This window comes from Melopsittacus undulatus, chromosome Z (assembly GCF_012275295.1).
Source record: "Melopsittacus undulatus isolate bMelUnd1 chromosome Z, bMelUnd1.mat.Z, whole genome shotgun sequence".
Taxonomy (NCBI): domain Eukaryota; kingdom Metazoa; phylum Chordata; class Aves; order Psittaciformes; family Psittaculidae; genus Melopsittacus; species Melopsittacus undulatus.
In genome coordinates, this window is record NC_047557.1 from 10,182,469 (window position 1) to 10,198,514 (window position 16,046).

Below are 16,046 nucleotides of genomic sequence, written 5' to 3' on the forward strand. Positions count from 1 at the left end.
CTTCACCTCTCCAGTGTGGTTGCACTGGATTAACCCCAATACCAATGAGCTCAAACCCAGTGCCCACACTGGTCTCCTGCTCCTTACATTGTCATAGAAAACAGACCTCCAGAGGGGCAAGTCTGGGCTACTAAGAAGTGCAGTCTTCATATGTCATGCCAATCACCTCTGTCCCTGTGTCCCAAAGGGTCACTAAGAAGGATGTGAAAGCTCCTGTGTCCACACTACCACCAAAATCCCCACTAACAGCAATCAGGTTCCTGAGGCTTGGAAAGGCTTTGAAACACTGGTCTGCCCTATGTCATCATGTCTGCTATGTCTTGGGCATCCAGCTCATGGAAGAAGTCTGGAAAACAAGCTCTGTCCATGCTCCCTTTCCTCTTTGTTTTGCTGAGGATTGTGTGTGACTATAGCACATACCAGATTTTAATGCTAGGACGCTTCTCTGCCCTGGAGGTTTGCATCTTAATAGTTGTTGGGGAGTTCATATAGCAGCATGGCCACAGGCTCTTCTCAAGACAAAAAGCAGTTGTGAGCAAAATCCTGAGGGGTTTGAAGGGCAGTGCAGCCTCGCAGACTAAAATAAGTAATGTTTCAAGCATTTGCCTGAAAGCCACAGACTGAGCCTGGAGTAAGGCAGTGGGACCTTCCTAAAATGCTTGAGGCTGTTTGCTTGGTGTATGGGAGTTTGGGTTTGCTTTTCTGTTTTGTTTTCGGTTTTGTTCCCCATTGTGAATGTTATGGTTTTGTGAGTGGAGACTGGGAATTGCAGTGTCCAGATTCAGTGTTGACACCAAGAGGTCCTTCCCGCAGTGACTATAGAAGTGGAATGAGCAGGATCTGCCTCCAGATGTGCCAGTCTTGGGTGGTTTCTCTGTCTTCCAGGGAGGAACACTGGGAAAAGGCTGGACCACGAGCATCACCATCTCCTGTCTCCTCCCCTTATCTGTCTGATCTCCTCTGTCTTTCCGTGGCATGGTGACATCATCTCCATGTCACTGGGAAAGCATCTATGGAAAAAATCAGCCCAAGACGCCACTTGAATGGGGGTTTCAGAAAACAAAACCCAACATTATCTTTAGCACTTTTTTAATGAAAGCAAGCATCCAATTGATTCATGCAATCTCTGCCTGCAGGGAGCAGGAAATGCTCAGAGCAGGCGAAAGTTAAGTAAAAAGAGGAGGAAAATGACATTTCCCATTGTTGGTCCAAGTTTTCCTCCATCTCGGAGGCTGTCTGGATATGAATATGGGGTGTGGAGGAGTGGGGCTTGAACATGGTGGCTCAGCTGAGCTTCCTGCCTAGGTGTCACTGGTGCCCCTGAGGCCCAGGCTTGAGGTGATGTTTCTCTGCTGTGGGAATCCAGGTCCCCTCCTGCCCTGCTGTGCTTCCTCCCAGTACCAGTTTGGAAGACACGCAATGCTTATTAGTATGCTGTGCTTTGCATTGACTTTTATCACCACTGGAGCAGATGGCTGGGCTTGGACTGCTGCCCTCCGCTTGCAGAAAAGCTGGTTAACGTGATGCTCATTGCAAGGACAGGTACAGACTGTGGGAAACATTTCCCTTCAAGGCTCTGAGTGGGGAGAGGGGACAGGCAGCAGCAGGCAGCTGCCTGTACAGCAGCATTGCCCCATAATGGCCATGATATCAAGGGGTGTTTGCAGGCAGGGTCAATGGAGATATTCCCAGCAGTCTACCTGTGCCATATTGTCTTGGTATTGCTCATGCAGGTAGGATGCTGGTGAGGGACTATTCATTAGGGACTGTAGGGATAGGACAAGGGGTAACGGGTTAAAACTTAAACAGGGGAAGTTTAGATTGGATATAAGGAAGAAGTTCTTCACCATTAGGGTGATGCGGCACTGGAATGGGTTGCCCAAGGAAGTTGTGAATGCTCCATCCCTGGCAGTGTTCAAGGCCAGGTTGGATGAAGCCTTGGGTGATATGGTTGAGTGTGAGGTGTCCCTGCCCATGGCAGGGGGGTTGGACCTAGATGATCTTAAGGTCCTGCAGTACCCCCTGAAAAACAGCTCTGGTTTTAGCTCTGATGATGCTCCCTCCAGGAGAGCCTCTTTCTTCATCCCTGTGGGCACAGGGAGCAGCACTGGTCATTCATCATGTATGTTGGAGACAGGAGCCCTGCAAGCCTATGGCTACCTTCAGAGGCACATCTTCAACCAAAGCAGATGAGAAATGTTTTGAGGGTCTTTCTTCCACCTTCTGTCCATCTCTCCTAGATCGTGCACATCCAGCCAGCAGTTCCCAGGCACTCCCTCCTCCAGGGCATCCTCTCAGCATCTCCACTTTGTTAGTAGATGGGGAGGAGATGAAGGGAGGAAAGTTGCAGTTCGTGAGAGCCATAAGAGAATTCATTTCATCTGGCCCTGCTCATCCCTTTGGTGCTTGTGGTCCAGGGGCTCAGTGGTAACCACCCCATTGACAGTGGGGCTTAAATTAGATTTAAGGCTTTTCAAGTAGCAGGGGCTCTGACTCTGCAGGTAAGGCTTTCTGATAGCATGTATTAAGGAGATAACAAAGCCTCTCTTTTCTCTCCTCTTAAGCAGCAAAGCAGAGTTTAGTGCTGACAGGATATTACAATGCCAGAAGGTTTTAGGACAACTGTTTTCCCCTATCCTTGCTTTTCTGCCAGGGGTGTTCTGAAGGGAGGAGGTGGCACACAGTGCTTTTGGGCACCCAAGTCCTGCTTCCAGGGCTGCTCCCCTGCCCACATTGCTGTGCACAAATGGTGTAATCCCTGCAGGAACCAGGGCTGGAGGGTGTCCTGCTCACTGCAGTGCTTCACTGCTCATTCCAACAGCATACACTGCCCTCCAGTAAGGATTTGGAGGCATCCTGGGGGTGGAGAAAGCTGAGGCATGATCTCTGCTAGCAAAGGTCTGGGCTGAGCAGTTGCTTTGGTAAGGATATTTCCCCAGGGCTGGGGCTCAGGTGGTGTCTGCCAAGAGTGTTTCCCAGCTCAGATGCACTGTAGTAGCTACAGTCAGTGTTTGCACTACAGGCATAGCATCACATCTTGGGGACACACAGATTGTCTCCTCTCCTGTAGAGCAGGTGTGCTACAGTCAGGATCTGTGGTGGTACAGGTGTACAGTACTATCTACAGTCAGCATCTGCAATACAGCTGTACTGTAAGGTCAACAATAGGTATCTCCAGTGCAGGTCTAGGGTAATTTCTGCAGTCAGTCCGTAAAGGGACAAGTGTATTATAGCATCTATAGTTGACGTCTGCAGTACAGGCGTACCAGAGCATTTTCAGTCAGTGTCTGCAATACAGGCATACCATGGTGTCTACAACTGGTGTCTGCAGTAGAGGTTGTTCCATAGTGTCTACAGTGAGTGCGGTACAGGCGCTGCAGAACTCCTGTGGAATTCAAGGCTGCCAGGGGTTGTGGGAAGCAAAAGGCTTAACGGGGTCTTTTTCTATCCCAGGTCACGGATTTAGAGCCAGGTGCTTTCACAGCATCCAATGGGGAATTGCCCGACAGGAAGACTTTTGTCATGGAAACGCTGGGTTTTGAAATTATCACTTGTTTTTTATGGAAGCCACTCACTTCCAGAATCCCGTCTTATTTATTACCATTGTGGGAGGGGGCTATTGCAGAAGGGAGCTGCAGGGGAAGGCTTCGGTATAACCCTTATCTCTCGGCAGCCAGAAATGGCCCTTCCTTGGATCTGCCTTCTCCAGCTGCCAGTTGGTACCCATTACCAGTGGACATTCCCAAGGCTGTGGGGATCCTTCTAAGGGAGAGCTGGAAACGACTCATCCCTCTGTCTGCTTGGAAAAGGACACGGGGACTGTTCAGCAGATGATAGCGTCCTACTTCTTGCCTGGATACGTGATACTCTTTGTTCTTTCTGATTTCACCCCATCACACCACAGTAGTTAATGTCACATCACTGTGCCCCTCCAATCCTGCTTGCAGGGGCAGCTTCTGGGCTTATCTTGTAGGTCCAAGCACAGCTCTCTTCCAAGTAGCCTGATTTGGCTCAGGGAAAGCACAGCTGAAAACACATTTGGCTTAGACCAAGAGCTGCTGGAGGGGACCATGTTCATGTCTACATTGATTTGTTTTCTAATAGGAAAGTTCAGGTTAGATATAAGGAAGTTCTTTACTGTGAGAATGGTGAGGCACTGGAATGGGTTGCCCAAAGAAGTGGTAAATGCTCCATCCCTGGCAGTGTTCAAGGCCAGGTTGGACAGAGCCTTGGGCAGCATGGTCTAGGTTGAGGTGTCCCTGCCCATGGCAGGCGGTTGGAACTAGGTCCTTTCCAACCCAAATCATTCTAGGATTCTATGATTCTAACTGACCATGATTGGTATCCTCTGCACCAAGGTGCAGAGGAAGGCAGGGAAGGATCAACCAGTTGCTCTCTCCTAAAACAAGAATCTGGGCTCCAAAGCTGATGGACCACATCTCCTGTGTCCATTCGCCTCCTTCCACTCCTGCCCAGGTTCCTCTTTCCTTTCCACCACCAAGAAATTATTCACTACAAGGGCAAATGCAAACACTCTCCAACCTCCTTTTCCACAGCAGATTGAGTTTCCCAGTGCTGGGATTGCTGTGTAATAACTGCGGTTCCCCACTGCCACCTCTCAACTGGTCCCAGCCGCAGTGGGAACACAGCCCAGGGGAGCCACACGCCTGGTGAGCTGCTGCTTGCTGGCTTGTTGCACCCACGTGCCAGGGTGCTGGCTTTTGCTAGAGAAACCCTTAAATGAGCAAACACAGCAAATGGAAATTTGCATTAGAAGCATCTGCACGAATGGAGAAGGTTTTGTTTTGTGCTTGGGAAAGAAAAGAAAATCAACATGGCTTTAGGCAACACAGTCAAACAAAGCAAATACTGCACGGGAAGCTGCAAATCAAGTGAGGAAAGGTTGGTTTTCTGGCTGGATTTTGGACATGAAAACAGATCCATCTCCTGCCTCGTGGCCGGTCTCATTTCTGAGAAGAAATGAGGTTTTGCAGTGTGAAAGCAGATCAGTGAGGTCTCTGTGCCAGCACTGAGAGCCTCTGCCTGTGTCCTGGCCATGACACTGAGTCCTCAGGGAGCAAACAGCATCACCCTCAGACTGCTGGTACTTTGGAACATGGACTATCCTTTGCCACATAACTGTGGTGCCCATCTCTGCTCTGGTCCAGCCTTGAATGAAGCTGCCAAGCACAGGGCAGGAGCAGCAGCAATTACTTTAACAACCAATACGATGAGGAGCAGGAGGGGAAGGCGGGTATCTTTGCTTCCTGGCAGGGCAGAGATGCAGAGAATGGTGGTTGGTGATGATATTTGCACTGGTGTGAGCCAAACCAAAGGCTATGGTGAGCAGAGCTCATGCTTTTCAGAGCGCAAACTGACAGCCAGGGGCCTGAGGGGCTCCTGTCCTGCATCCCATCACTGACACTGTCCCCAGAGGTGGGATGACTGCACTCCCTGGGGTACCTCGGCTGTGGTGCAGTGGCAGGAGCTCCATCCCTGGTGCAATTCCATACCTCCTTCAATTCCTGGTGCCATACACCAGCTCCCAGGGCTGTATGTAGGGAATACTCAGTGGGAAATGAACTTGGGATTGGCATGGAGAGTCAGCCTTTGTTTTTAAGGCGGCTCCCAAGCTGACTGGGGACCCCCATGCCAGCACTCTCCAGGATGTGGCATTGCATCCTGGCCATCCCACTTGTGATGGCAGCTGGTGCAGGGGCAGGGTGGTAGCAGGGACATGCTGGGAACACACGGAGGAGACAGATCAGAGAGCAGACATGGGAGGAAAAAAGAGGAGCAGGAGAGAAGCGGCAGAGTGAATGATAACTGTGTTGTAATTAGCACTTAGCGCTCCTCGCCCAGAGCTTACAAAGGAAGGTCACCTCCATTATCTCTGTTTTACAGGCAGGGAAACTGAGGTACAGGGGAGGCTGTGAGTGTGATTAGATCAAGGTGACCCTGGAGGGCTGGGGCTGGGCTGGGAGTGGAGGCTGGGGCTGGTGTGTCCGTGCTATGCTGCTCCAGTGCATTGGGAATGGCTCTTGCTGCTGGCTCCCAGGCCCGAACCCACACTGCAAACTCAGCAGTGAGGCTGTGGGTCCCTTCTCCCCATCTTCAGACCCACCATCTTCCCCAGCATCCCTGCCTCTGAGAGGTATTCAGGCCAGGCTGGTCCATCTGCACCTCAAAACCTGCTCATGATATCCCTCTTATCTGCTGTTGCCCTCCTGCAAACCTGAGGCCATCTGGGCTCCTGCAACAGCCATGTTGGGTAATGGAATATGCTTTGTTGGCCAGTACAGCTCCCCCTTTATTTAGGTTTAAATGGATGCCATCTGGCTAACGAGCCCATACTCATGTTCTAGATTAAAAGGCAATCCTTTGCACGTTACTGATACAGCGCTGGAGATTAGAGAGGTTTAAAACAGTTTTGAAGGTGTAATTTGCTTTTCATGCATGGTGCTATTTACCTCCTGGTGTGTGGGCCAGCATTGCCATTGCCATCACCAGCAGCTCTGGTCTTTTCTACCAGCCCTGGCTGAAAGGAGATCCTGGCAGGGCTGCACAGGCATCCCTGAGGTTGTTGCTGCCATTTGTCCATTCCAGGAGGCTTGGTGCAAAGAGAATGTTCCCTGCTTGTCCCCATTGGTCACTGTGAACACACCAAGGACAGTTACACTGTCCCTGGCATGCCCATAAAGGCTGCTGCTGTTGTGTGGTGCTGGCAAGCAGCACATTGCTTAGTGCTTCAAAGGGCCACAATGGAGCAGCATCAGCAGCTTCCCCTACTGTGATTTGCACCTTGCTCATCCAAGTTGCTGTTGTGAAGTGCCCAGGTATGCTCTCATCTCTTCCAAAACCCTCTGCAACCCAGTTGCAGACAGTGTCTGCTCCTGGGGTGATGCTGCATTTGCCAAGGAGAGCCCAGCACCAGGATATGAGTTTATTGAGTGAAATATTGAAAATGAGATGAGGAAAATGCAGCCCTTGCACAGGGTGTATTGTCACATTCAGGCACCTCATGGACCTGGCAGCTCCCAGAAAAGAGCCACAGGTGACTGAATGATGAAGCCTGTGCCAACAAAACACCTCTTTTTGCAGCGAGTTCCCCTGTGGCTCAATGAAGTCTCTCTTCATGCCCATCTCCTTGTGGTCCCATCACACCCTTTGTCTGCTGGGGAGGGACAGGCTCTTGGCACAATACATGCGAGGTGTCTTGAGGGCAAACCCTGACTGCTCCTGCCTGTGTTTGCTTCCACAGATGGCTAACCCTGTCCCGTCAGCCTTCTGCGTGGTGCTCGCCGTGGTGGTGGTGGTGTATGCCCAGAGGCACAGCCAGCAGGGTGAGTCTCTTCACACCTCTAGAACCATTGGGGTCCCAAATATGGGAATGCCGCTCCGCCAGCCTCTCTGCTGGAGGAAGCTGGATGTACTATCCAGGCTTGCCTGATGTTACATTTCTGGATCACTTTTCTCCTCTACCACATATTGGATATCACATATCTATTATGCCTCTCACTTTTCTCCTCTCTGTGACATATGCACCCCTTCCCCATCCTCCGGCTGTGAGGTTTGAGCATCCTGCACCCCCAGAGCGTCCCACACCCCTGTGTATCCCAGGATGCTTCTACAGCCAGGGCATCACTCCCCATCTTTTCACCTTCACTTTTCCACATGCTACCCTGTAGAACCCACCCATGAAGAGCTGAGTGAGTGGGAAGAGCAGCAGTCTGACAGCCTCAAGCCCTAACACCCTGCCCCTCGACTGTGATGAATGCCTCATTTTGCTGTCACCCCCTTGGGATGACTTTGTCCCCATAGCCATCACATATCTGCACCCAGCACTAGCTTGCCCCTCTCCAGGTTGGCGCAGGATTAACAGTTTAACTTGGTGATGGCTTTAGAGTGACTACATTTTAGAGACTCTGGTGGCATTGGCAGCTGGAGGACCCTGCATGACCCTGGGTGTAAGCAGGAGCAGGAGGGGATGGTTGGGTCCTACTGTTGGGTCACCTATGGAAGCCTTGCAAAATATGGGACAAAATGGGGGACTTCCAAAATTCCTTGTTTTTCCCTTCAGTCAGCCTGCCTGTAGTTGCTTTCAGTGGATTATAGAGGGGAATTTTGCTAATTCAGTCCCATAAGGACATCTGTGCATCCGTGGGCTCTGTGGGACTGCAGAACCCAGTGAGAGCACCCCATTTAGATGCCCTAAATCCAGCTGCATGGATTTATGTTGCTGGAAGCTGCCAGCTTGGACACAAAAGAGCTGGGGTTTGGCAGCATATCCCCATCATATGGAACAACATTCTCTGGACACAGGAGGATATTCTGGGTGGTTTTTCAGGAGTACTCCCAGCATCTTCCCACAGCACCTCCTCAAAGTACCTGCGTGCTGAGCTATGTGTTGCTTGTGGTGCTGTGATGCTTTCTGCAAAGAAGCAGTGCTGCCTTGCCCTGCTGCACTTACAAGACTGCCTGGGAAGCTTTGAAGGACTCAGTGTTGAGGCTGCCAGAGCATCCTTTGGATGCATCATGCTGCTTCCCTCCATGCTGTGGGGATGGTAGCCCAGACATGTCACACAGTGAGATGCACAAAACAGGCATGTCAGGTACATCAGGGGTATGCACACTCGAAATGTGTTGTCTAGACAGAGAAACAAATGCTGCTCCCCAACAGTGCTGGCCAGGGACATGCCTTTTGCTGCTGACAGCAGTGTGATGGTGCAGAGAGCCCCTGGCCAGGCAGGCTGCAATGACTGTCACCCTCTGCTCCATGATCCAGCAGGATTCAGAGACTTGGCAGCATAGCCTGCTGGTGCCTCCTCTTTCACCTGGCTGCATCCAGGGGGGAGATGCCTGGGGCACCAGCTTAAAACTGGTGCTGCTGAGACCTGTGCACATCAACAGGTGCCTGAATGGGACGCAGAAAGAGTCAGAGCTCTCCTCATCTTCAGGAGACAAAGAAGCTGCTCTACACTGAGGGATGTGAAAATGTAAGTTGGGGGAAAATTGGGTATGAGAGCTGGAGGAAGGCTAATAAGGCACTTCCAAGACTGTCTTTAATCTGCTCCCCAGAGTCACTGTGTGTCACCTCTCTGCAACACCAAGGTGATGCTCTGGGCAGCAGGTCTCCTGCCCACCCCTGTCGTGCCAGCTACATAGAGGATGCACACATGCAGGTGAAGCTGCAGAGCACCCACCCCACACTGGAGACCCGAGGGGTGTTCTCCATCCCCTCAACCCAGAGCTCATGCCCTGCCCCACTGCAGCCTTCCCTCACCAGCAAACCTAAGGGCTAGGTGGGCTCTCAAGCAGGGAAAGCGCAGCAGGATTCCTGGTGGGAGAACGGATTAATCCCACTGGTGGTAGGGACTGGGCGGAGTGGGGGGAAGGCGCTGGCATGGAGTCCATTTATCATGCACTTGAGGCACGCTCGACTTTAATAGCTCATGAAGCACTTTAAGAGATGCATTAGCACTGAATACTTGAGTGAGGAGGATGTGACAAGCTGCTAAGTGAGCATGAGCACTGCACAGCCAGCTCTGGCCACCAGCTCCTGGCTCTCACATGCACCCTGGTGATTACTGGAACGCCCTGCAAAGTTCCACATGAATTAATAAACTCAGCAGCCTGCAGCTCCATGGAGGTGAGGCTGCTTATGAACCCCTCTGCTGCATGTCTTTAGTGCTTCTGCTTGGAGCTGGCAGAGCAAAGGGAGCATTTGTCTGGGATGCAGGAGCCCAAAATGCTCCCTAGTCTTTGGGAGGTGGGATGGAGAAGCTCAGGGGTCAGTAGATTGGGTACCAGTATATTTAGGTACCTTCTCTTCTTATGGTTACAGAGCTTCCTTTGCTTCACATCGGTGGCAGGTTGCTAAAGTTACACCAAAAGGAGGTGTTCATGAGGGGCTCTCCCATAATATGGCTCCCAATGCACATAGACTGTGGGCCATGTGGATGGGGCAGAATGCTTGGCTGCAGATGGGGAACACCACTCCCGGGATAAAGTTCCCTGATTTTTCAGGCTGTGCATTTACCCCCACAAAAGCTGAAGCCGACAGACAGGGATTGGTCCTGGCCCACCTCCACCATAAGAGCTTTGGTTGTGTTTTGGGGCAATCAGGTTGGTTGTGGATGCTGCTGCAACTGCCATCCCTGCTGCCGGCAGGCATTTTACATGGTGTGCTCACAGCTAATCCTATTACTGCTAAACCCATCACCTTGTGCTGCTCAGCCCTGCACAGTGGGTGCCTCTGTCAGGCTCCAGCAGCGTGCTTGGCATGGGTGGGATTGCTGCCGGACTCACTGAGCAAGGGATCCAGGGATGTACCCCTGGATGTACGTGCATGGGAGAGCACATTTTAGTGTTTCACTGAACCAGCTTCAGATGGGACTGCTGGATGAGGGGCAGCCTGCCTACAGAGACAGCATTGCCCTGGGCAGTCATGGGCTGTCACCATCACACACCTCCCAGCCTGCACAGAGGGATGGAGACGAGCTGTAAGAAGAAATGGGAGGGAACAGAGGAGGCAGAACTGGCTGAATACCACACATGAGAACACAGTGCCCTCCCCATTATATTCTGTAGCTCAGTTTGCCCTCCTGTGTTTCCCTCTCCAGGCAGTGGCTGCTGCCAATTTATTATAGCAATGGGGAAAGCTCAGCAGAGCACTGAAGTGATGCAGCTTCCACCTTTGGTTGGCCATGGGCTCCATTGCATGAAAGCAGCCTGGCAGTGCAGAGACCCTCTCCCTAGCAGGTCTTGGGCATCCTCAAAGGAAAGGGAGAGGCCACAACATGAGCCATGGGGCTTTACCAAAGCTTCTACATGAGAAGTGTGTACATGGTGGAGCTGCCAGCTGTGTGTCAGACCATAAGACATATGTGTATGGGTGATTTCAGCCCTTTCTATTGATTGCCATAACTGCCCATGGCTGGACTTAGCTGTTGCTAGTAGACCCAAGGGCAACAGCAGTCCTGGAGTGAGGGAGCTCTGCTTCCCCAGGCTCCTGCCATGACCAAAAGCATCTTCTCCATCCATCAGCTCTGCCGAAGTTATGTCCACATCTGTCCCAGATTTAAATTTCTCTGCTTTTAAAAGAGGAGTAACTCTGCTTTATTGATCCTCACCTTGCTGAATTAACTTATGTTTAAACAATAATTATGCTTTCACTCAACATAGGAGACAAAGAGATAAACGTCTCTGGCAATGAATGCGTTTCAGATGGCACATGCCGGGGTTAATTTATTGATGGGCGCAGAAGCTGCTATCTCCTCTTTCTCACCAACAACAAGCAATTAGCCCACATCATTCCTCAGCCAAGGAAAAGAAAGAGAGATTTTGTTTCATTACTTTCCCTTCTCTCTTGCTCTCTTAAACCCTACCGCTAATCTTTTGCAATCGGTTCTGCTGCAAAGCCTCCTGGGAGCTCCAGTTTGCATGTGCCTTGTTAGAAATTCAGCCTGCATTTCAGCTAAGAGAAAGCCTGGGTCGGTAAACAGCCTCCAAAGCAAAGCCAGGAAAATCGGCTTTTCAAAGGGAAACCAACTGTAGATATGTCCCTCTCTTCCCTCCCCACTTTGTCCAACCTTCTCCATGTGGCATTTGTTGGCTAATGGGGATGCAACCGGCTCTTTTGGGACTTTGCTTCCTCCCACATCAATCAGCCCGTGTAATCCCCATAGCATCTGTCTGGCACGGTTACACCAGTTGGTTTGGGTCTGGGGGTGTGGCCTGGATTTCTGTGTAGGAGATGGCTGTAGATTTACACAGGAACATGTGGTTTGCTTGTAGATAACTGAGTAGGTTTTGGTTGTTGTTCAAATGCTGTTCAGTTAAGGTGCCTTGATTCAAGTGGTGTGATGGGCTACCTGGGTCTCAAGGTTTGCTTTTGTGCCCATGGGTGCACAGGGGAGATGTTATTCAGCCTAAGACAGTAGTCTTTTCAAATATATACAGAGAAGGTTCTCTTCTCTTCTTCTCTTCTCTTCTCTTCTCTTCTCTTCTCTTCTCTTCTCTTCTCTTCTCTTCTCTTCTCTTCTCTTCTCTTCTCTTCTCTTCTCCTCCCTTCTCCTCTCTTCTTTTCTCCTCTTCTCTACTTCTCTTCTTCTGCTCTTCTCCTCTTCTCTTTCTCTCTCACCTCATTGCACCACCAGAGTGCCCTTCAATCATGCATCAAGTGACATGACTAACATCTGTCATGTTTTGTTTGTTTTTCCACCCATTCCCCTGGGCAAGACCCACATATAACAGAGTGTTATGGAATTTTTGTAATTGCCGCAGCACAGACACTTGCTGGGGAAGGCAAGGTTAAAGGGATTGCCTCTGTGTGTGCTGAGGGGCCATCTGGGAGGCTGAAGGTAGGGGTAGGATTAGGATTAGGGTTAGGGTTAGAGTTAGAGTTAGGGTTAAGGTTAGGGTTCTTGCATAGCCTTGTTCCACACTCAGGCTGGGGCCAGTGCAGGAGAAAGCTCTGATCTCTAATTCCATAGCACCTTCCCACTTCCCATGATACCTACATGAGTCTCAGGCCAAGTTTTGCGCTCATCACAGCATGTTGGCACATCATCTCCAGTTGGTCCTGCCAAAGCCTTATCAGCATTGTCTTCCCCAGAACATAGCCTTGCCTTCTGAGAGTCTGACCTACATTCCTCGACTGGAGATGAATGGACTTGTGTTTGGCTGCATAAAACATGTGGGAAGGCTGGTAGATTAACTGCTCCAGAGCTTTGTGTATGATGGACAGATCCGTTCTGTTGTATACATCAGCCTTTGTGTCACTAGAGAGCTTTGCCAGCAACAGTTTTATGTTGCCTTCAGGATAATCGATAAGACGAGTGACTAGCAATTGGCCAAGAACAGATCCCTGCAGGCCACACTGGGAACACCCTCCTGCGATGATGATTCCCCATTAACAATTAATTCCACATTAACAATTAATTCCCCATTAGCAATTACATTTTTTAATCCTTCCTGCTATAATTCTGGATGCTCTCATTATCCAGCTGGCAGAAATACCAGCCTTGCTCCAAACTGCAGCCTGGTTCAACATGTGAGGAAGCTTGGGAGCATTTCCAGGACTTCCCTCTTGTTAGGAAACAAGATTTGAGGTAGCCTTTACATGCCTCATCAGCCCTCACTCTTTGCAAGCTTTCTCAAATCCAAAATGTTCTTCCAGTTTGCTTCATGAAGAGCTTGGAGAGCCTGAACTGAGACATAGTGGTGGATCCACAAAAGCACGTGTCTTGGCATTGGAAGGATGCTGTATGGTTTTGCTCAGTGCAGTCAGAGTCTGGGGACTTAGCTCAGCTTGTCCTCAGGCTGAATGAGCTCAGTTCATGGTGGTGTTCACATAATCTGCTGAAGGAGATGGTTACATGGAGCTCAGTCCCAGGGCATGTCATGAGTAGAAGCTCCTACCTTGGATCTGTGAGATGGTGAAGACACGAGCACCGGGGCAATGGGGGAAGGCATTCCCGAAGGTGTGAGCCCCCAGGATGGCAGGACCTCTGGTGGGGCAGCACTGCTGCACATCTGGGCCACCCCCAGCAGTCATCCCACTTCTGTAGGCAATGCAGGTACCCAGCATGTGAGTCAACCTGACTCACTGGGGACACATTAACCCTCACATGAGGGCTCCAGCACCAGTGGCTTATGTGCAGTGATCAGGATTTGAGATTCTCTGCTAGATGAAGGCTGCAGTTCAAGGGAAGGCATTTGCTCTTTTTCTCCTTTGTCTTGTTAGTTGCTGCTCAGAGCTAAGCTAGATGAAGCTCTTGGCTGTCCACTGGGGACCAGCTTTGTCCCATTGGGACTGCTGCATCTGCTGGGGGCCAATCTGCTGGTCCGTCCCATGCTGGCCAGGGGTACAACCTGCTGTAGCTCAAGTTGCCCTCTGATGCCTTTGCAAGGAAGATCCTCCTTCCTTGCAAAGGCACCTCCATTCTTGAACATTCATTACAGGTGTAGTTTCTCCATCTCCTCCCCATCTTCCCTGCCAGCCCACATCTGTAACCCATTAAACTCTGCTGCATGCTGTTAGGGCAATTAAGAACCCATCAAGGTCTGTGGTCTCCCTTGCTCCTCTGATCTTTTATGACTTTGTCCCTGCTCTATATGATGAAGATGAGTCTGATAAGAAGAACCCCAGACACAAACAAGAACTTCCACACACATTTCCCCCATTTTCCTTCCTGTCCCTCTGCCTGTCCCAGAGCACCTGGCTTTTTCCTCCCACCCCCACCAGCACAAGATGCATCTCCCAAAAGGTTTCTTGTCTGCAAAGTAAAAGAAAACAGCAAAAATAGCCCCAGGTCCTGGAACAACTCTTTCTATTACTGGACATCCCTCTGAGCTCAAGTAGATTTCCTGCCCAGACACAGAGTGAATTATGGCCAAGCTCTCAGAGGCTGACCTTGTGGTCAGCCAGAGCACAGGCTTGCTAATAAATGTGGTCAGCCCCTACCGCAAGCAGCCTATTTTTAGTGCTTGTATTTCCTTGCTCACTGCCTCGTCACTGCACAGGTCCCAGAGCGGAGCATCCTCCTGGGATCTGACCTGTGGTATAGGATAGACCCAAAGGGAACACGGCGCAGGCTCCCTCCTCCCACCAGGGAAATGGGAAGGGCTGATTTCCAACCAGTGTCTGTTATTTTGCACCAAAAAGTCGTTGTTGCATGGAGCTGGGTATGCTGTCAGAGCATGGTTCATGGCTGTCAGACACGGAGCAGACAGCTCATAGCCCTAGACTAAGGTCTGTGTGTGGAAAATAGACACAAGTCATTATGAGATCAATGTCCCATTGTGCCAAGTGCATGAGGAATGCTCTTAGAGTGCAGGTGGGGGAAAAAGGAGAAGGACAAGGAAGAAAAATAGATGGGCTGGCACCCAGGGCTTTGAAGACCTGCCCTTTGCAGGTTACTGAAGTTTGGAGACATGCAAAGGATGTTGCAAAGCAGCTGCCTGCTTTTGAATGCAAGTGAGTGTAGAGTCACTTTCATTGAATTTACCCCTTTTTGGGAATAGAAGAAGTTGTTTGAAATGGAGCTGATGGAGATGAGGTTCTGGAGTTAAGTGGATCTGTCTCCAGGCCCACGTGAGACATCTGAGAGAGGCTGGAATGAAATCTAGGTGTCAATGTTCGTGATGCTAACAGACCACAGGTATAATTAAGAACCTGTGCATCAGTTGCAAGTTCTGTGTAGTGAATCAGATCACAAATCTGTAAAAAAATTAAAAAATGGAAAAGAAACATAACTAAAGAATAAGAGCAGGGTTCTGGCAAGGTTTTTATGAGCTCTGATCCCACAAAACTGGTGAAAATAGTTCACATCTGTGGAGAGAAGAAATTGCTGGGAGCATTGCAGTCTGCCAGGATTCATTAGTTCTGGCAGTGGCAAGGAAAACCATGTCTCAGTAGTCTCTTAGGCTTCATTAAGTATATCAATAAGCAACAAAGGAGGAGGACTGGGGTTTGTAGTCTACCTAGACACCCAGAGGAGCTTTGCATGATAAAGCCCTGGGAGTTACTGATGACATGGGCAAAGCTGCATGAGGAAGAGGCAGGACCATAGGGGACAGCATGGAAAGTGGAGCAGCACTTAGCTCATGGAGCATCTATACAAGCCAGCTGGGTCCTTACCAACAAATCCTTGTTGAAACCCACTGTTGGATAAGCCCTGGTCACTGGGGAGAGGCTGGGAGGAAGAGTTGGAATAAAGGTAATTTCCTTGGGATGGCATCATCCCACTGCTTGGAGCAGGAGCATTGCTTTCTCTGCTGATGATTGAAGAAAGCATCATAGCACCTGAAAGCCCACACATACTAGTGGAAGACAAAATCTCATTTGAACATGCAGGGAGTAGTCATAGGCTTTGCTTTTTGCCTGAGCTCTGTCTGCTGAAGAATGGCTGTGTCCTGTCCTAGCTCTGAGCTCCTGTTGGTGGAGAAAGCAATCCTCATCCACGGGTTATTCCTGCTGGGATTTATGCCTGTTTTCACATTCTCAAAGGCTTCCAGCATTGGAAGATCTCATAAACCAGTGA

The 16,046-nt window shown here is 50.2% G+C and overlaps 1 protein-coding gene across 3 annotated transcripts in view; it reads left to right on the forward strand.

Moving 5' to 3' along the window:
• Positions 1–16,046, forward strand: part of CNTFR (ciliary neurotrophic factor receptor) — a 204,577-nt gene that overhangs the window by 112,819 nt on the left and 75,712 nt on the right. For all 3 annotated transcript variants that reach the window (XM_034072899.1, XM_034072898.1, XM_034072900.1), the window contains exon 3: positions 7,262–7,343. In XM_034072899.1, coding sequence (XP_033928790.1) covers positions 7,262–7,343 — 82 coding nt within the window. The remainder of the gene's footprint in view (positions 1–7,261; positions 7,344–16,046) is intronic.